Genomic DNA, 22,070 nt, shown 5'->3' with positions numbered 1-22,070 from the left:
GGCGCAATTGAGACATTTCACCTAATTAAGATCCATGTACCACTCACCAATCGCAGAAACTCAAATTAAAAGAAAGAAAGCAAGAAAAGGGGGAAAAAAGATATTAATGGGCTATCACACACTAGTGACTTGAACCTGTCTGTTTATGAAAACAGTTTAACACACACACACACACACACACACACACACACACACACACACAGCGAGATAGATAGATAGACAGACAAACAGACAGACAGACAGACAGATAGACAGACAAACAGACAGACAGATAGACAGACAGACAGACAGACAGATAGATAGACAGACAGACAGACAGACAGACAGACAGATAGATAGATAGATAGACAGACAGATAGGTAATTTCTCACAAGTGGCAAAAAAACAAAACATGACGTCACGACACTGCTCCTCAGCCGCAGAGGCTGCTGGGAACTCCTCGCAGTGTCGGAGACATTTTGGATTTAAAGGGGCTGAGCTGGCCGTCAGACCTAGCTCTCGGTAAGTGACATCCACAATTTAACAAATTAATATTACAAATAGGAGAACCCTGCACACGACCGTGTATTTGAGTAGTATTGAAGTGAGACGCCGTGTGTAGAAAACGACGAGCTCGTCGGTCTGAACCGGATGAACTCGTAGCAACAAGGGAGTGGTGATGCTAGCTGCTTAGCTGAAGTTAGCTTGTCGCTGACGGAAGCGCCGAACTGATCGAAAAGCACGATTTATCGTCAGACTGGCTGCAGTGACGAGTACACACCCAGAGCATGTCTCGATACACGTTGTGAACGAATGAACGTGTGAACTCCACACGTTAACTTCAATTTAGAAGCTGCTCGGTGAAGGTAGAAAGTCACAGCCCCGCAGTGAACTGCGAAAGTCATAACAAAATGAGATTGCGTGAGTCCGATAATGAGCGGTGCTCATACCGAATGATGTCAACGCGGTGTCTTGTGTCGTGGTTTTTAAACTGCATGTATTCAGAAGATCGTGTCTTGGTGCATCAAGCGCGCTGGGGGGTTTTGCACCGTCATTTACATGCAGCAGCCGCGATTTTCAATCAAACGTCTGCGACTGTTTTTCCACATTGCCTCATCATCGTGGAGCAGCGCGGGGAACCGTGGCGCGGATACAGGTGTCACGTGTACTCCTCGCGGTAGAAAGATGCACCGCCGGATTTCTGTATTTACATCGGTGGTGATATTCAGGCAGACATTCTCAGAAAATAACACGAGGCGGGGGGAACAGCCACTAAGCAGCTGGTTTCGGTGCAGTGGTGGATGACTGAGGACAGTGTCAGTGGCATTTCCCTCCTCGTCGCCCCAGGCCCCGCCACACCCTTCTTGATGGCAGCCTCTCCTTTGTGTCTGCCAGTGATGCCGGCAGACAGTGTTGTTGGAGAGACGTTTGAGAAGGAAACAGGGGAATAATGAAGTGGTCTGGGGCCAAAATCGAGGTGGACAGGGAAGGCCTCTCCTCTGGGGAGACAGCAGAGATTGGTCTCTGGCTAGTTGATGCTCCCACTGCAGTCTGGCCTTTCAGGTCCAGGCTTGTACTCTACATATATATATATATATAAAATATATTTCCCCTGCCCTTTCATAAAGGTTTTTTTTCCATAGCTACTGCAATTTTTTGATTTATATTAAAGCTCGACTTCAATGAAAATAATTTAAGAAAATACTTAAAAACATAAATCTTTAGGTCAGCTGTTATCCAAACTCAAGCAGTTTAAAGATGAAAGGTGACACTTCTAAACTCAATAATTTCATCCTCCTACAATTTCAAAAAGATTCAATGGGCACCTGGTTCCTGTTAGTGCACTATTATAGCTATTAAGGGATGATCCTCAGTTTTGAGATCAGTCGGGGGGGGGGGGGGCATCAACCTGAAAAACTGCAGAGCAATGATGGTAGGAAGAGACGAGAGGAGAGGAACAACGAGGGACTGAGTGATGATAGCGTTTTCCAAATGGAGATGTGATAATGTGAAGCCTGAGGCCTCTCTGGAGATCAAGACTAATGAAGAGGGGAGCTCTGGGTGGGCGAACTTGACAGACGGTTGAGGGCTGTGGCCGATGAGTTGGAAAGATTTTCTTTTCTAACCACATTTCCTTAGTAAGGAACCTTCCTAAGCAAAAAAAACAACAACATTATTAAACCGCATCGCAGGTTTCCACTCCCCACTGCTGAGAGGGAAATGGACAAGTCAGTGCCCAGTTGTTTCTTTACCCACAGATCTGTCTTTCATTAGACTGCATTCCTCACGGGCATTTGTATTTGCTCCAAACTGCGATATATTGTATGACCTTTGATCCCCCTGCAAGGTTGAGTCATCCAGCTTGTCAATAAATTCAGTCCCTGGCAGACATGAAGAAAACATCAGCAGGTTTAGACTTGTCTATGCAGAGATTTATTTCATTCTATAGGAAATAAATAAATGATATATGTAGTGTAGGTACTCTTGTAGTTGTCTGGGTTGTTCAATCAAGGTCAGTGCAGCATAGCGGATTCTATCTTTTGCTACTCAGGAGTTTATAGAGGGGTATTTAAATTGTGATATTGTGAGAAAAGCCCAGTTTAATCGTGTATCAGAAAGTAATATAACTTAGCTAAATTGGTCAGTGTTGTTGCATTAGTCAGCCCATGAAGGTCCCTGAAGAGATGGTTTATCTGCATAAATGGACATTTCCTGAGGTATGGATGATCCTCACAGCCCCAGTGTCATGTCTCAAACGTTTTGTGGACTCAAAAGGCTCCTATATCTTTATTACCATTTGCTTGACTCTACAAGGTAAATTGTCTTGCAGTGTGTTTGTGTGGCCTCAGCCTTGGTGGCTGCTCCTTCTGAGTGTGTAAATAGTGCCATTGTGTCTCATTAGGTATGTTCCTTTGTGTCTGATGAGTGCCGAGAAGCAGAGTCTAGATCGGGGAGGCACCCTCCCCCATCGGACCTGTTCAGCGGCACTCCTCTGTTTTCCTCCCGCTGTGGGCGGGGTAGTCTCTCTGTGTGCGCCCTCTGTGAGCTGATGTTGGTTGTTCCGAACGAGCAGCGGGAAGGTCACCATCGTCCCGCAGGCAGCTCCCGTTCTCATCTCCCCAACATCAACACTCATCCCTCTCACTACAGTCCTGATTCATTTCCATCTGCGTCTGTTTCACACGGAAGGGTTCACATTTCATTTTCAGAAGGATCTCTTTGGATTAGCGCAGCAATTTTATGATGCACTTAGCTGGCGTGTAGCGCTATTGCTGGAGGAGGAGTTATTATTTCATCAGCTTTTCTCCATGACAAACTATGAGGCTCTGATCTTCCACTGAAACCGAGGTTAGTTTTCTGGTCCGGCAACCTGAAGCAGCTCAAAACATTGCGAGTGTGAATGATAGATGGCTTAAGCCTTTGGTAGCAGTTTAGTGGGATTAGTAATGGATATAAGGATTCTTTGAGAGTGTAATTATTCTTATCTTTTCAATTGTTTCTTAGTTTTTTATTAAGTAAAAAAAAACATGGCCACTTTGTTTACCATTCTTTTTCTCCATAATGATCCTATATCCTGTATAAATTTGCCACTGTAATGTTTTCTGATCGCAGCCTGACTGTAAAGCTACATTTCATAAAATGCTCCCATCCGCTCTAAAGTCCCAGTAAGAAGCAGGATCATCTGTTAATGCACCATGACTTATCTGCGTTGCATTTGTATTAAAACGGCACGTCAAGTAGCTGTCGGTGGAGGGGTTTCCTTGTGTGTCTGTGTTGACTTTATCCTGTTATGAGAAGTGAACCAGTAGCATTTCTTGAGATTAGTGGCTACCGGCTGACTTGCTGCCCCTGGACCTTGCTTGATCCTGATCAGTCCTGCACTTGATCATGAGGCGATTTGGATAAAAGCCCAAGCCGAGCGTCCGTGCTGCTGTTTGGTGTAGTGTGTAACGTGTATCGGTGAGCATATTTTTTAATATTGTCCCAAAAACACTGTGACTAATGTTGGTCATGTGGCCTACATGAATTAGCTAGTGAGCCATTGTATTTCCTCACTCTGTTGCATTTTATATATCTCATTTCACCTGTCACCTGTTTCATTCCCACTGGGTTTTTATGAAACAAAGATGAAAGAGGGGTGAAACTGAAATGTTAAAGATTAATTCAAGTGCAGTTTTATAGAAAACAACAGGCCTGTTGGACTTTATCTCCCCTCTTTAAAGACTTGGGAAATATTAACTTGAGCTGTGATGAGAAAGCACAAGTGCAGGTACTTCATACAAGTGTTGGTGTGTGTTTTATCGAGGGAACGCAGCTTGTTTCTCCCCTGGCTGACATGAAAGCACTTCTTCTCTTTGTTAGCGACTGTGAACACAAAGTCAGTTGGGCCTTTCATGCACAAAGGTGTTAAACAGCCGAGACTCTCACAGGGTAATAAGCTGCTTGATCTGCGAATATGGTTGATTTTTCACAGATTTCATTTCATATCTTGTTCAGAGCAGGAAAGAGCTTTGGTGTCAGAACTTATCAGTGAAATGGAAGAAAATTGCTGTCCTTGGATTGTTTTTATTTGTATATTCCAAGCATTTAAAGTGACTATTGGTACCTGTAAAAGGTTAGTTTAAGTACTAGCTCTACCAAGTCATTGGTAGAGTCCAAGAAAATAAATCCCTGCTCAGATTAGACTGCTTCCTGTTTACTTTGGCACACATGCCCAGTGTATGTGAATGGTCACGTGTGGAAATAGATGATCTCAGTTTTAAAAACAAAACCGTAGTAGTTAAGATGTAGCTTTAGGGATTCTCCTACTTATAGCATGAAGGTCATACAGCATACGGCTCTAAATGCCACTGAACTCCCAAGAAATCCATTAAAAACTGGAATCTTTGTTACCAGCTCATTTTATTTGTCTGCGAATAGACTTTCATGTATAGTCATTTATTTGGTCAGACAGAATGACCTTAACATATCACAATGACTTTCACGTTATCACAATGACTCTCACTTATCCACGCTGTAGTCATGTAAGTTCTCCTGAAACGTGTTACTTCTTGCCTGCAGCATAACTTCAGTGCTCACAATTTTTTTTACTGTAATGTAAGTGATGACTGTAAAGCCCTCTGGTCATATTGTTCCTGGCATACTAAACATATGCATACCATAACTACAGCACACTCCCTCCCGACAACTGTTTTGAACTAATGCATTTTTACCAGATGAGATTTTATATTTGAATATATTTTCATTTGATCTTAAAATTGGGCCTTAGTTAAGTAAGAAAAGAGAAAAAAGTAAATGATACCATTTCCTTCATAAATTATGCATTTTTCTTGTTCTTCATTGGATTTTGGTGTATGGTTTCATGACCCCAAAGCTTTTAATTGGAAAAAATGGAAAAACTTCAAGATGAGAAGCACGTGTCCTTCTCACCTGACACGTTTGATTATTTATAACCGCTGCTCCTCTTCCCTAATCGAGAGCCTCCAGCTGGTGATACACGGGCTCCACTGTCCTCCTCGTTAAAGCTCAGTTCCACAGGCTGACTAACATCCCGTTTGCCTCCAGTTGGCCTCGGTAGCTTTTTTCCGTGCACTTGTCTAGTGTCCATCATGAAATATATCAGCAATCATAAATAATATTCAAGTGACAGAGCCCAGCTGTCATCGCATGATGTGACATGCATAAATCACACAGGATGGGTCGTTGGTTAGATTTGCTTGGAATCTGTGGTGGAGCATATTGTCTGACATTTTATGGACAAATTACTAATTGATTAAGTTTATACTAATTGATGAGCTGCTCCCTTCACAATCTCCCTTACAGGACAAAATCTTGATTTTGATTAACTGGATTTGCAGCTACATTCATTGATAAACTTAGCAATTAGCATAGCTGCTATTATCTTTTCTGTTGCTACATTCCTCTTGCAGTTGTTTGGGGCTTTCGTTTGTCTTCTAGTTTCTGTTTTAATAGACAATTTCTGAAATGCGTGCAGAAAAGCAGGGAGTGGCTCACTAATGGTGTAGTATATTTTTCTCTAGACAGGTGGCTCTCAGCTGGGGTTTCATTACTGCAGGCCCCCTTCATGCATCACCCCTTATTCTCACTGCTGCTGCTAAAATTCACGGTGCGCCAGCTCAACACTGTCTGAAACCTATCTGGTCAGGAAGGGCCGCACTGACATTTGCATGACGGAGCCAATGGTGATGTGGCTCCGTGAGACATAAGTTATCTTGAGACTGTTTTGGGAAAATGGCACACACTCCGTGCTCTAACCAAAGGGCTGACATTTCTTCAGAACACATTGTTATTGAAACTGACGTCTTTTTTCCTTGACTTAACCAGCTGCTGGGCTGTATTACTGTGGCTTTTTGTTAAGTCATCCTCCCCTTGACTCCTCTGCCAGCCATGCAGCCAGCTAGGCCTCTTTTTTTGGATAAAGTGTTGGCACCAGAAGGTACCCACAATGCAGCATCTGTCTTCCCTCTGGTGCACTGCATGCTGCAATGCCGACAGTCTGTCCTCCCAGAATAAAATGCCCCCATGGTCCTTTCTACTGGTTTTCGCTTTAAAATGAAACTGATCTTTTCCCAGGCGAGCATTTTAGCTCTGTAACAGAAGTAATATCCCATACGAACACATCATAGGATATCATAGGATGATTCATATACCAAGTTGTGACCGACCAATGAGACCCAATCATGAAGCCAATATGTTTCCAAATGTCTCAGTTCTACACATTTTTAAGTTGGACGCAGCTATTCATTCATCACTTGCAGGAAATTGACCCATGCTCAGTTGCAGCATCGTCATTTTAAATTCCTGGTGTCATGGTTTTTATAATTTAACATCTCAAAAATGCTGACCTATCTCACTCACGAAACCTGAATCCCTTGTCCCAGCTGTAGTGAAAACCTAACACTCAATGTCCCCCTTTTATGGGTGAAATTTTGCTTTAGTGTGTAATTAAAATCTTTGATAGCTGAGCACAAAAATTACAGCTGCTGGTTACATTCTCCCACAGTCTATCCTAGTCTAACAGCCACTTCCCAATGACTCTTTAACAGGTTTCCCTGAGCTATATAGAAGATGTCCACCATGGTGTATCCACGGGAAGAGAAGCTGGAGAAGCTTTCTCAGGAGGAGATCATCTCCAACACGAAGCTGGTGATCCAGGGTCTGGAGGCCCTGAAGAACGAGCACAACTCCATCCTCCATAGCCTCCTGGAGACCATCAAGTGCCTAAAGAAGGATGAAGAGGCCAACCTGGTGCACGAGAAGTCCAACCTGCTCCGCAAGTCGGTGGAGATGATTGAACTGGGCCTGGGAGAAGCACAGGTAAGATTGATTACTTATTAGTTTGTATAATTCGGTCACTGACGATATGAGCAAAAGATTCTTTAAAATAAAGAAGATTTCTCTAAAATAAATTTTGCACACTTGTTATGTGCCACTGTGTTCTACTTTGGGTTGTTCTGCTCACCCCACAGCTTCCTCATTCTATACTGAGCTTGTGTGGTGATAGTGATTCATTCAGCATAAGCCTGGAGCTGGAGCTGAATATACCTTGCTGCTGAAACAGCCAAATGTCATTGCTGTTGAATGCTGTCTCCAACCCAGGTGATGATGGCCCTGTCCAACCACCTGAACGCGGTGGAGTCAGAGAAGCAGAAACTGCGTGCGCAGGTGAGGAGGCTCTGCCAGGAGAACCAGTGGCTGCGCGACGAGCTGGCCAACACCCAGCAGAAGCTGCAGAAGAGCGAGCAGAGCGTGGCCCAGCTGGAGGAGGAGAAGAAACACCTGGAGTTCATGAACCAGCTCAAAAAATATGATGAAGATGTATCACCCACTGTAAGTACTGTACACTGACCGTAAGCTTGATATCAAGACGGAAGCCCCTCACATTCTGGTACAAATGCACCTTCAGTTTATTACGTGGTCGCTGATATAATTTTGCAAGATGTGTTCTGGTTAGATTGTCCTCATCATCACGGGATTCTGTTAGAATCTATTGCTCCTTGTAATTGGAAAGTATTGAGTTCACTAGATTAAAGTTTCATTTATTTTTTGGCCTCTGCAGTGAAATGGAGATGTCTGGTTGGTTATAAGCAAACTTGTACAGAGATAGTCAGAAAACACAAATACAGATCCTGTGCTATATACCATATTTGGAACAATTTGGAATGGTTAATAAGACTAGAAAAGCGCGATATAAACACAGTCCATTTACCATTTTTCTGTTGCTGGAGATGAATCGCTACAAATTCTGACCTTAAACTTGGTCACAAAAAGAGATGCTGTAATGTCCTGTATCCATATTCTGCTTGACCAAGCAGGAACACATCCATTCTCCAGCTTTTAACTGGCAACTGTATTAATCAAATCTTTTGATGAACGAGACTAGTTTGTCTATAAATAAGTATACATTTAATGCAGTGTGTTGAATGGATTGGTCTAAATATGACAATATTCATATATAAAAATCACATGATAAGGTTATAGCGCTTATTATAATTAACACATGTTTAAGGTACCTCTTATCTTAACTGTTCTTTTAAGATCTTAAAAGAACACTTCAATGTTTAAAGAGATGAAATCCCTCTGACACTGTCAACCATGTTGTGATTATTTGGTTCTGTTGTTACCAAAGAAGGAATATGATTTGTATGCTGAGGCATCTCTGTCGCGCCACAGTGCTTCATTTCTAATTGATCTTTTGAAACACTGATGATCTGTATCTCTGCATTCTGATATCATCACATAAATGGCAAGCAGCCAGACAGGTTTTATCTCATGTCTGCTCAATTTGAGGTAATTAGATCAATGTGCTTGTCATTCTCAGAGTCTGTGTTGTGTTGAGTTACCTGTCATTGTTTATTTTGCATATCTGATATGGCCACTTTGTTTCATCCTCTCAGCAGGAGGAGAAGGACAGAGAAACACCGAAGGACTCCCTGGATGACCTCTTCCCCAATGATGAAGAGGAGCATGGCCAAGGAAGTAAGAACAGCGATCTTCAACAATTGAACACAACATTATAATTCCACTCACCCATAACTGACTGTAAAACCTAATAGCATAGCCTTACTATCATAGAGGATAGTTTGCTTCCTAAATGATGGTGGCTACATTTAAAGAAAAGCTATTCATATTTATAGTATGTGATTAAAACATTGATCCTGATGATCTAATTTACAGAACTCACAGTATTGTGTGCATGACGATGTGGTTAGTGATATAATCAGGTTAGAGTTTTCTGCCTTCGACAATCAAGCTGACCTTTGCCCTGTGCGTGCGACCTTCGTGCCCCACAGTGCAGCACCAGCACAACAGTGCGGCCGTGGCGGCGGCTCAGCAGGGGGGCTACGAGATCCCAGCCCGTCTGAGAACCCTGCACAACCTGGTGATCCAGTACGCCTCCCAGGGAAGGTACGAGGTGGCCGTCCCCCTTTGCAAGCAGGCTTTGGAGGATCTGGAGAAGACGTCTGGACACGACCACCCTGATGTGGCCACTATGCTCAACATCCTGGCTTTGGTCTACAGGTCAGAATAGACCCCACATTTGAGTTTTATTTATTTTCTACTGTTATTTCACTTAATGTTGAAATGAGAAATGTTCAGTCTCAACCCGTCATCCTGTCTCTCCCTCTCACTCCTGCAGGGATCAGAACAAATACAAAGAGGCAGCCCATCTGCTCAACGATGCTCTGGCTATCCGGGAGAAAACCCTGGGAAAAGACCATCCTGCTGTAAGACTCCGCCATCATCATGGCACACATATTCTTCGTGTGGACAACATCCATGTTTAAATTGATGTCCTCCGGTCTTGGTTAATAAAAGCTCAGTCAATAGTGAAGCAATAGCCACACAGTCTGTTTTAAAAATGCTACTTGTTCAACATACATTTTTATGATTGTGTCAAGTCGTGAGAAAACAGTCAACTAAGTTCTGATACTGTGACGCTAAACTGTGAGCTCAGAAGCAAAGCAAGAGAGGAAGTGGTCTTATTTGTGTTGCCTGTTTCTGTGTGAGCAGGTTGCTGCTACGCTGAACAACCTGGCTGTGCTCTATGGAAAGAGGGGGAAGTACAAGGAGGCCGAGCCTCTGTGTAAGAGGGCTCTGGAGATCAGAGAAAAGGTAGGACATATCGCTTGATTCCATCAGTAGAGTTTAGCCTTCATCTGAAGGCTGAACCAGTGAACAATTAGCCCATTATGATAAAATGATGATAGTGATTATATATCCAACATCTCACTGAGATCTACTGCAACACCAGCTTAGCAGCTAAAAATAGAGAAAGGAGCAAATGATTTTCTTAAATTATCTGTGAAGTCTCCGCTTAGGGCCATTACTGTGCCGAAGGGGAACTGGAGGGTTTAATTGAGAGCAGAGCTAAAAATGGATAGCGGACATTGAGGAGCCAGATAGGAGATGCAACAAAGCTACAGAGCTCAGCAGGGCACAATGATTTCTCTTTGCCTGCACGTTATATTCTGAGCCCTCGCTATTGATCGGCCAGCCGTCCATTAGATCTGCCGAGGGCCTGCATTAGGCAGACGTGCTTCCTGGCGAAAGCAGGGAGAACATATGGAGGAACAGGAAGGAGCCAAAGGCAAGTGAGGCAGAGAAATAACTCAAAACGTAAATTCAAAACATTTGCCTCTTGATTTCCTTTAGGTCCTTGGGAAGGACCATCCAGATGTGGCCAAACAGCTCAATAACCTGGCTCTGCTGTGTCAGAACCAGGGCAAGTATGAGGAGGTGGAGTACTACTACTGCCGCGCCCTGGAGATCTACGAGTGCAGGCTGGGCCCAGATGACGCCAATGTGGCCAAAACCAAGAACAACCTGGTGAGAGAAGTCACCACAAGCACATCAGCCTTTATTGTGCTTTTTTTCCCCCTTTCACCTTAATATACTATTTATTCCCACAATGAGTATATTATATTTGATCCATTATTATGGATTATTATCATGATTATTGATTTATAAGAGGAATTCCTCGCTTAAAGTAAGATTCAGCCAACGTTGGCAGACTTTTAAAAGGATGATGGAAGGGCCATGTCGCACAAAATAATTTTTTCATGAACAACAGTGTGCAGAAGAAATATGCAGACAAGTAGCTCTTGCTGTCTCAGGGGCGCACTTTGTGAGTCAATAGGCTCATTTGATCCATCACAAAAATTTGCATTTTGCTTCTTTTTTTTCCTCAGGCGTCCTGCTTTCTCAAACAGGGGAAATACAAGGAGGCTGAGATTCTGTACAAAGAGATCCTGACTCGTGCTCACGAGAAAGAGTTTGGATCTGTTGATGGTAAGGCCACATAGTAGATTCTCTAATTTACTGTATACGGCAGCACATATTTCAAAGGTTATTTCTATATTGTTGTGGTGAAGCTTCTTGTTTCGATCAACCTATAAACAATGAATAAACATCACCTTATCTGTAGGAACATGGTGATGGGTTCCCATCATACTGCCCTTCAGTATATAGAGACTAGATTTGTTTTTTTTCTGTTCACCATTGTCCTATATTCCATCTGCTCTCACACCAGTGAGCAGAGTCAGTGATCGACAGATGGTCAAAAAGTGGACGATGTTCTAAGCAGGTTTCCAACCTTCACCATTCAGAGGACTCAGAGAATCTTTACAGAAACGATTTGAAGAAATAAAGCGTTTACTTGTCTGAAAGATCAGCTCTTGCTATTTTAGTACAAGTTAAGTTAAGGATTTGGCTCAGACACCTTTTTTTTTTTTAGCAAAAGCATCACAATCTTTTGAGATGTTTTTTTTACATGGAATTAATGTGAATAGTGTTTAGATGTTTGTTTTTTTAAATCTGCTGAGTTAAAGGTTAAGGGGTAGCTACACATCAGTAAGCAGCAACAGTTACTGTTGAACATCTTTTTTTATGTTTAAGGTGATATGGTTGTACATTTCAATGGTGTGTATGATGAATCTGTAAACATTAATGCACATGAATTATTACTTGGCAATGTTTAAGTTTTGTATCTGAAGATGGTGTGATGAAAGTGATATACAACTTTGCCTTAATTTATGAGATAATGAAGTTGTCATTTGTCATTATTCTGTAAGTTGCATTTATACACGTATAGTCTATCCTTATTTTGTCTTGGAAAGAATGTGTCAAATGTTTATGAAGTAATTAAATGTAAGCTCAGGAGTGTTGCTGAATCATTCTTCACAATGTCTGTGCAAAATTCATCTGCCTCTTTTTGTATTTTTCTTGCCAAACACAAACAAACAAAGATTAACATGAGTAGTTCATTTTTGGATTAAATGAAACATCCCAACATCCACCAGTTAAGCTGTTTTTCCAGTTGTGTTGCACTGTGTAGACAACCTCTCCTGTCTGTGTCTTCAGCTGAGAACAAGCCCATCTGGATGCACGCAGAGGAGAGAGAGGAGATGAGTAAGGTGAGGGGATTTGTCTAATCATCCTCATGTCATTCTGAATAAAAGCCAGGCAAACAAAAACATTTTAAATTGAATGAATAACACGTCATATTCAAGGTTTTAAAATTTTGGAAAAAAAACACGTTTGTTCCACTTCCTAGAAAGAAGAAAAGCTAGAAAGTGAAATGCGATCTTGTCCTTCACACGCATCATAAGCCCTGTTTGTAAACAGAGGAAATAGGCTGATGAACCAGTTTAAAACCACCACTCCCCTTCACTCGCTCTTCTTCCTCTTCTCTCTTATTTACTTCCAGGGCAAGCACAGAGACAACACTCCATACGGGGAGTACGGAGGCTGGTACAAGGCCTGCAAAGTCAACAGGTGAGGCGGAGACTGATAAGCATATTTTTACAGCTTGGCACCAGTTAATGGCTGGAAATGAATGACTTTTCACTTATTGTTTTATAGAGTCCTTAATACTTAATCAGGATTAAGTTTATAAAAACAATAGCTCCCTCCAGAGTGTTAAGAATTCCCTGCTCTTACGAGCTCTGAGGTCATTTCATTGTGCATATCTCTTCCGTATCCAGCCCCACAGTGAACACCACCCTGAGGAACCTGGGGGCCCTGTACCGCCGACAGGGCAAGCTCGAGGCTGCTGAGACTCTGGAGGAGTGCGCCGTGAGGTCTCGCAAGCAGGTCAGCAGCATTTCCAAACTGAGAATTCGCATTTCTGCATGCAGTTAGGTTATCAGCTCCTGTTTGTGTGAATTCAGAAATTTGTTCCCCCGGTTTAAGACAGCAAATCTTATATTATTTCTTTCCCTTTCTCTACATTGCTATGGATCCAGAGCAACACAGTAAGTGGTTTGTCTCTAACTGATAGCCCCCACAGAGACTCCACCTCACTCCCCTAACATCACCCCCATCTCACTGTCATTCAAATGTTCCTTTGCCTCTGTGATGCTGTGACAATTCTGTCAGTGCATTAAGGGAGAAAGGATACATAAAATCACTAAAATTCCACCATATAACTTTGCACTCTCGCCCATATCGACTAGCTAACGTCTGCGTCTTGGCCGGTTGGGATTATAGCATGTTTGTTTGTGCAGGGCATCGACCCCATCCACCAGACACGTGTGGTGGAGATCCTGAAGGATACGGAGGGCGACAGGCGGAGGAGCAGGGACAGCCTGACCAGCGTTAAGTATGAGAGCGGCTCTGAGACCGGCGAGGAAGTGAGTATGGGCGTGGAGTGGAACGGGGTGAGTACAAATCCACTTTAGTTGAGTCATGGGCCAGTGACCTCATGGGAAGAACAAGGTGGTGTTTGTAATATCGCAGATTGTGGACTGGTACCTGCAGTCCCACAAATTTTATGGAATTTCAAATAAAACTTGAAAGATGAGGAGGTTTCTTGTCTTCTAGAGAAATGCATTGATATGCACTGATTATAAGGAGTCCTGTGGCTCCTCTACCTAAATTATCAGAGCCATCAGGAAGGCTCTGTAGTGGGCTCAGGAAGCTCACAGGACCTCTTTTGTGATGTTAGTGTGGCACATTATCATACATTGAATATTATCCTTTTTTTTTTAAATAATGGTGGAATAGCCTCTCATTCCCAGTTCTTGGTTCTGCTGCGCTCCATGAACTGTATCTGTACCTGTCCATCAACTCCCTGTAGACACACATCACCATGTTCTTCTCATGACGTTAACCAGGAAATCCCTTTTTGCAAAATGTAAAGCTGATTGAGTGTCGTGGCATGCTGACCTGTTATTTTTTTTGCTTTGAGCTACATGTTAATTGTCTTTGTTGTTCATTGTTTGACAATGAATTCCCGCTGCCTTGTTTTAACGAGGAAATGCTTCTCCACGAGTGGAGCGGTAACAAAAAGGCACAAGCTCATTTTGTGGCATCCTAGTAACAAATTAATATGTATTCACTTTAGTGGGACTCCACTCCCAAGAGATACAGCCTCTGTTTAAATCCCTATTTGCATGCGTCATGTTCCCACCATTAAACACAATTGACGGGGTCCCTCTGCAAGCTACACAGAAGCAGTTTTTAATGCAACTGTTCATTCTTATGCTTTATTGACTCATTGTAACGTCCACTCACCGTGCAGCGTTTTATTTCTGCACAGTGCTTCTCTTTGGACTCTTCCTCGCTTATCAAAGTGGTCACTGCTGAAAGGTGCTGATAATCAGAGTACCAGTGTTTACAGTTTAATAGTCACCGTGTCCCAGCTTGAGGACGCCCTCTGGTGAGGGGTTACATAAGCCAGTGACAGGACTGTGCCAGCAGAGATGCCTCATATGAGCCTGTGCCTCTCCCCTCACTTAAAGTGCATTCACGCCCCTTCACTGCACCAACCCAAGTCCAAACATGCACGTAGCGATGCCGGCCCGCTGGACTCACCCTTAACATGCACACTAATGGACCATGCACGTTCACTGACAAATGTCTGTTTCACCTGCTGCTCTCTGTGTGTGAGCTACATCAAGTGGAACGGTGCGGGTTTTCGTTCGGCGTGTGTTGTGTGAGTGTGAACGCTTCTCCACACGCGTGTTCATGTGCATAACATCGCAACTCAAACCGCCTCAACATTCACTGCGGCGAATGCAATGGCATGTGCACTCATCCGAGCGTGCACCTGTCTGTCTTTGAAATGAGTGATGGCATGCAGAGGATTGTGGGGTCGTGTGCAAGCGTTTCATTATCACGGCCACAAGCAGTAGAAATGAAATTCACACTTGTCATAACAACAAATAAACTCATGATATTCTCTTGCGTCTGAGGATTGTTTCAGGAAAGCTAATTAGTTGGAAAACATTTGAGCTTTTGACTTAGAAAAAATCCATCCATCCATTCATCCACAAGGCTGCAAACATGTAACTTGGCTATTCTGTGTTTTAGGCTTGTAAACGTCCGTCTGCTTCTTTGTAGGTATTCGCTGAGAGATGATGCATTAGGCACATCAGACCTGTCACTTACAGACTGTAAAGCTTTGCCTAGACATGTCTCCATGCTGCTCTCACAAAGTCAGATCTACTCAACGTTAGGTATTTGACTGAATGCCTGTCGCTTCTGAATCAGATAATGCAGATGGGACTTATCTAAGCGCCACGTCAAAGGAGCTCAGTAACTTAGTGTGTGTTCAACCAGTGAAAGTAGACGACAGCTGTGAAATGGTTTGTGCTTGTGTTCTGGTTAATTAGTAATAGTATCTGTGCATGTCTCTGTTTTAAAATGCTTGTGTGTGTGTGTGTGTGTGTGTGTGTGTTTGTGTGACTGCCATGTGCTCTCAGCTGCACCCCTCAACGCTTCTGCCGTCAGTCTGCATGCTTTTTAGATTTCATCCTTTTGTCTTTTTCCGTTTCCGTGCGTCACTCACCCGCTTCCCTGTTGATTACTGTTGCCATGACAACCAATCAGCCTGTCAAATCAAATTCCCTTTTCTTGCTCAGTGGATTGTACTCTTCCTCTTGGTCTCTGATTCCACATAAAAGGCGTGGGTGGGTTGGTATATAGTATGTAATTATTTCATTAGTCATAGGTTGAGGTGCTGGAACACAGGGCAAGCTGAGGCTAGTATTATAATGGAGTAGGATTATGGTTTCATCCGAAGTTTATACCTGCTTATCATCAGCCTAATAGCTTTATTATGACAAGGCCCGTTTCAGTGCTGATGCTTACAGATGTCTGACGTCTGCAGTGCATAGTCACTGGCCTGGTGCAGTGAGCCAAGTTCAGACACTTTCTGGTTCCAGCTGAGTCATTGTGACTGCACCCACCAACCTTCTGCGTCGCTCACCTGTAGCTTGTTGTAGTGCAGCTCTTCAGACCCACAGCTCCTGTGCTGCTGGATCAGTCTGTTTGTGTAGGATTTCTGACCTGGGGTTCACAATAAAAGTGTAACCAGACCCCAGGCTGCAGCTGATGATACAGTAAACTTGGTAAGAGATAAGATAAGATATACCTTTATTCGTCCCACGATAGGGACATTTGGGCATTACAGCAGCCAAGGGGACAGCAGAATATAGAAAGAAATGTAGGTGTAAATTTAGGTTGTTGTAGATTTGCAAATTGTAGGTGTCACTAGGAAGCATAGGAAGCCCCGCCACCAGAGCTCTTAAATCTTACAATGTGTGCTGTTTTTTTGTCTTTTTGTCTTTCTCTCTCTTTCTCTTTTATCAGGCCTAAGCCATCAAGATTATTCCTCCATCCTTCTCTCCTTCCCCAACACAATAGCAAAAGGATGTGTGTTGTCGTTACCTCTGGCCTTCTCTGTTCCAAATACACCAACAGCTCCTCTGCACATCCCGGTGGTCCCCCCCCCCCACCACCACCACCTCCGGCAGAGACTCACAAAGCCCCTCTCCTGGTTGTCACCTCTGTCCTGGGACGTTTGGTCTTTTCATCTCTCCTCTCTTTCTTTCACTCTCTCTAACCTTTCCTGTCACGCTCCACGTCAGTCACTTCAACTCTGTCTCTCTCATTACATTAAGAAAATAAGTCAGTGTATGTAATCTCTCCCTTCTGAGGAAGTCACTCGCACATTTTCCTTCTCACTAACACCCACTTGTTGATATTAGATTTATTTGGCTGAAAAGTAGAGCAAGAAAGTTGGATATATATATATGTATATAATCATCTGGGGGACATGCTGAAGGATGTTGATGGTCAGTGTCACCTTTGCAGCTTAGGCTCCATCACTCCAACTCACAGTCAGATAAAAAAAAAGTTACTGATACTATAGACTGAATATTATACAAAAATACTACTCAATAATTTGCTCTGCATTGGTCTCACCCTGAATTTATGTGTTGCCTTGAGCAAACTTGGCCTGTTTCTAAAGGTGACCTCCCTACTGCCTGTATTTAGCCATAGTAGTATCTGTTTGTGTTTTTTAAAAGAAATAATGTTTTTTCTGTTTAAACTTATGCCAGAGGTCAAATGCCTAAACAGTTTTGAAATGGTACTGTAAAGAAGTTACACATCAAGATATTTACAATAATTTATTTCTAACATCTTAAGCTTAGGTTGCAGGAAATGAGAAGGGAGCATTACCATTTGTTTTGTTTTTTTATAGACATTTTTCCTATTCATTTTGATTTTCTATGATTTTTGTTTACTTTTAAAAAAAAAATGAATGCCTCTTGATTGTTTTTGTAGCTGAATATAAAAGGCAGTATAGTTTCTCAACGTAGTGTTTACCTGCTATGAGCGCCCAGAAACTCTCAGCGCCACGCCGAGGCCAAAGCTGACGGCAAATTGGTCCGACCGCAGGGAAGCTGTTGTTGCCATAGTGATTTATTTTCAAGTTGCTCTCACTAGCTTCAGTGTCCTTGGTTTGACGGAGTATTTATTTACGCAGACTGTGACTCGGCACAATATGCACACAGCAGCTCACATTTACAAAGGAAGACGAGCAACGTTGGCCGACGCTGTAAAGCCAGAGCACAAAGCACAGACACCGGCCACCAGAAAGATTACAATAATAACAGAAAAACAAGGAACACAAGTGCCCAGAATTGCCTTTATTTGTTGGTGTCTGAGTAATATTATAATTCAATGGAAGCCTGGATTCCTCTCTAGTGTTAGTGTGTATTCGTGTATGTTTTGGTGGTACAGTCACAGACAGCGGACCCTGTCTTGTCAACACTAAGCTTATCGGGGTGTTTTGCCTTTTTCTTACACCGTCGTTGTTGTTGTTTGCAACATCGTCACTTTGGTGAATCGTGTTTTCGGACACCAAAAGTAAAGTGCGAGTCTTTTTCCTCCAGATCAACGCGTTATTTCAGCTGTTTAACTAACTGAATGTACAAAAAACTTTAATCTTGGAAGTATCATCGTAGACTGTGTTTATAGATTTGACAAGTGCATTCACTATATGGCTCTTCGGTATGCTACTCGCCTCGATTCTTCATTCCTTCCCGACGAGTACGCCTATACTTCTAATGCAACTCTGAACAAAAGAATTGACTGTGTTCATCACATAATTATGACAATATTGTTGTGTTAGTGGAATGCTTATTTATTGAACTGTCTATTCTTGACATATATGGTGTGACTTCAGTATCCTCAAGTGGAAGAACATAAATGGTAAGGTCTATACAGCACTATCTTAGTAAGTAGGACTGCATTATATATTTACCATTCTGCATTGTGAAGGTTATTGCATCAACACTTGTTGGTATTCTCAAATAAAGTTTTTCATTTGTGAAGTGTTGCCTTTTTTATTCCCCGATGCATCATCAGTGGGAACAGCCAACAGCGTAGCCACTCGATGGAATGGAAATATTACATCATCCACAGATTCACAGATCCACAGACTGAATCCTCAGATTCATCCACAGCGCCCCCTGCTGGAGATGGGACTGTTTTGCATTGTGATGATCACATCTCCAGCAATGCAGTATTGTGTTTGGTGTACCGACAAAGCCAGAAGACGTACCGTGTGTTTCATAGTTGGTCGGAAATTAAACCACTCGCTGTCTGTTATAGCAGGCATGTGGCAAACAAGGATGAACGGGTGGATGGATCAATTAAACACTGAAAAAGCTAAGAGTCTTACGCTGAGGTTTTATTTGGCCATGTGCAGTTATTTTTGATAAATCTGACAGTTAATATCGTGTTAAATTTAATAAACTTCTTTGTCTGTGAGGCGTCTGGATATGAAAAAGCCCAGGTCGACATCTAAAAGTCCTTTTGAATGTCTCCAGAGGCTAAAACATTCAAGTCACTGTGATAAAAAGACAAAAAAGAATCACATATTAGAAGCTGAAAGTCCTTAATGACTCTACTGTAAGAATAGCTGCCGATCAATTAATGGACTAATATTTACGTTCTGGTGACTGAAGATGAAAACACATGGAGACCTTCACACTGAGGACCATGAAAGATGGATGTGTGTTCACGTGTGTAGACTCAAATCAACTACAATGTAATGGTGCAACGAGGCACATTTGCTTGAGGACGATAATGAGAATTATGTTGAAAAGCGTTTTCACAAAGGCAAACACGTGCAAAAGCAACATTTTTCGAAAATAACATCTCAAAGCTAACGTCAAATGTGTATAATTTCCAATTCAAAGATTTTTAAAAAAAAACATGGCATTGCAGACACTTGACACATATTTTCCTCCACATGGTTAGTGCCTCGTGAATGCGTTGATGAGTGTGTGTCTGTGTTTGTGTGCAGGACGGCAGCGGAGCCCTGCAGCGCAGCGGCTCTCTGGGGAAGCTCAGGGATGTTCTGCGTCGCAGCAGCGAGATGCTGGTGAAGAAGCTGCAGGGCAACGGACCTCCTGAACCTCGCAGCACCAAGTGAGTACTGAACCAGTCCTCTGTCACGGTGGTGCCAGGTATTTCTAGTGACGTCTGTGGGAAGCAGGCTGTCTGACGGGGTCGCGGGCGATGATTTTATCCTCAATGTTGATTAATAATACTCGGGAAATAACCCCCCCCCCCCAGCTGAAGCCTGATCTCAGACTCTCCATTTTCATACTGTTCTTTCAACAGCATGAAACGAGCTGCTTCCTTGAACTACCTGAACAAAACCAGCGACGACCCGTTTCAGGTGAGGAACATTTTGTACAAAAAAAAAAAAGCTTATATCCTGAAAAGTCCCGCTTTCAAACTTCACGTCGTCTTCCGCCCTCACACCTTCTGTTTCTTTGTCAGACTCAGGGAGGCAGTAAATTCAGGGAGAGCCGGGGCCTGAGCTCCAGCACCATGGATCTCTACACTGGAAACTGAGCCTTCTGGCGGGCAGGCCCACGTTTCCTTCAGGCCGATGTGTTCACCGTTCCAAAGATGCTCCTTCCTCTGGCTCGTCACCGACAACACGACCAGATGGCATCAGCCTCCCACGCACCCTTTTCTTTGCCTGTCGGCGGCTTAACCCAAAGACACACGTTTCCTCCGAGATCCGCCACCCAAACACGCTTCATCTAATCGAGACAAACACACAGCTCGCATGTTTTCTTTTTAACAGTTTTGCATTTATATTCGCTGCTTGTGGTCCTCCACTCACACATCCCCCTCTTCATGTTCCTCATGTCTGCCTCACCTCTGTGCCTCCTAAACGTGGCCCAGAAGACGGACCTCATCTCTCTCATATTCAGAATCACTGTGACTCTGCACTTTGACTTCACCTGTTTCCATAATGTCGAAGTTCCTCTTCACGTTGTTGTGATTTGAAATTTTTGTATAACTCAAAATGTTGTGTCTTTCTGTTCTTAGTTTTATCAGTGCAGATTAGATAAAAGAAAAATATTAATAATTTTGTGTTACTTCTCCGAAAATAGAAATTGAATAGTTCTGTTGGGTTCGAACTGATGTAAATGTAAAGTTGCCATGATTACAGTTATTTTTTTTATTTTCTGATTTTAATGATTATACATTTGCCTCTTGAGATTTACTCGCAGTGTGCGGTGGTTTGGTTGACACTTAGGGGAACCAGGGTGAAATGTTTATCCTACTGGCATGATATGGGTCATGTGACTTTTTATGCTTAACTTTATACCAAGTTTTGGAAAACTTTGAATTTGAAAAAGGTCGCTGCTTTAACGTCTAGATCCAAGTGTATTTTTCTGCAACGTTTTTCTCCCAGCGTTGAGTTCATTAATGGTCTCGAGTAGTGAAGAAAAACACATTCATGAAAATGTTCAACTTCTTAAATTGTATATATATATAAACAAACGAAAAAAGAATTATGAGGCTGAACTGGGTTTCTTGATTCAACCTGGTCTTCCTGGATGATCTCTGGTGCCATGCGAGACTCTTGCAATACTGTGCGTGTCGTAATGTTGTTTACAGTGATGAGGATGAGTGGTATACGTCTAGATTTCTGTCATGTGATGATGATGATAGATTTTGCACAACGCTCAGATGGATGTCTCCTCTCGTTAATTGTAACTTATTTAGTGAAACTACACAAAAGAACTGGAATGTCTCTTGTGATTATTATTTTTTTCTTCTCCCTTGTTTTTCCCTTTTATCCTTTGTAAAAAAAAAGTTAAATAGAATCTGATCATACGTTCACTAATCATCAGTAAATTAGCGGGGATAGATTGTTGGTACGGTTTGAACGTGTGAAAGCTGATCGGACCTTCTTCTTATTCAGCCACACAAGAGATAATGCCTGATTGTAAATTTGAACCACTGTCTGACCTTGATTCATAAATAAAACCAACAATTTTCTATTTCTGGTTGTATTTTAGTTATTCATTCTCTGATTGTAAGTGTCCAGTTCATGCCCTGTGCCCACACCTACAGATTATAACTCTGTGAATTCCACCAAGTGAGATCTTACACGTCAGTGTTTAAAGAAACTGTGTGTGAACCCTGTGAAAACATGACGTATTCTCCCAGAGTTTCTCCTGCTGCTGGTAGAAGAAAAGAAGTCAGCCCGGGGTCTCTGCTCCCTGATAATCTCTCTGCTGAGCACTTTGATTTAAGCGAGCCCACGGTGTTTTTTGGATTCCACCGGGAGCTGCCGTGAGCTCCTTTCTCTCAGCAACTGACAGCAGCAGAGTTCATTCGTGCATCGTCCTCAGAAAAGTTCAAGCGCACCGGTGTGTAGCTCCCGCTCCTTCATGAATCAGGGAAGCCACAGAGACGACGGCAAAGTGGCAGTCGGATTCTAATTTCTTGATTTTCAGCTG

General features: G+C 42.7%; 1 protein-coding gene across 8 annotated transcripts; it reads left to right on the top strand.

Moving 5' to 3' along the window:
• The first annotated feature begins 360 nt into the window (after positions 1 to 360).
• On the top strand, positions 361 to 21,608 carry klc1b (kinesin light chain 1b). Of its 8 annotated transcripts, none has more exons than XM_035607124.2 (17): positions 361 to 501; positions 7,047 to 7,317; positions 7,600 to 7,830; positions 8,901 to 8,979; positions 9,294 to 9,522; positions 9,641 to 9,728; positions 10,015 to 10,116; positions 10,657 to 10,830; positions 11,193 to 11,292; positions 12,364 to 12,416; positions 12,710 to 12,777; positions 12,987 to 13,095; positions 13,248 to 13,256; positions 13,509 to 13,661; positions 19,604 to 19,728; positions 19,924 to 19,981; positions 20,086 to 21,608. In XM_035607124.2, the coding sequence occupies exons 2-17, from the start codon at positions 7,069 to 7,071 to the stop codon at positions 20,158 to 20,160; spliced, it is 1,902 nt and encodes a 633-aa protein (XP_035463017.1). In that variant the 5' UTR covers positions 361 to 501; positions 7,047 to 7,068; the 3' UTR covers positions 20,161 to 21,608. The 8 variants fall into 8 exon arrangements, with proteins under 8 accessions (XP_035463017.1, XP_035463014.1, XP_035463019.1 ...); XM_035607121.2 differs by having other exon boundaries at positions 8,898 to 8,979; XM_035607123.2 differs by lacking the exon at positions 361 to 501 and adding an exon at positions 3,070 to 3,327 and having other exon boundaries at positions 8,898 to 8,979.
• The last annotated feature ends 462 nt before the right edge of the window (positions 21,609 to 22,070 follow it).

Source organism: Scophthalmus maximus, chromosome 10 (assembly GCF_022379125.1).
Source record: "Scophthalmus maximus strain ysfricsl-2021 chromosome 10, ASM2237912v1, whole genome shotgun sequence".
In the NCBI taxonomy this organism is placed as follows: Eukaryota; Metazoa; Chordata; class Actinopteri; order Pleuronectiformes; family Scophthalmidae; genus Scophthalmus; species Scophthalmus maximus.
The sequence above is the reverse complement of the archived record's forward strand: the minus strand, read 5'-3'. Positions and strand labels throughout refer to the sequence as shown.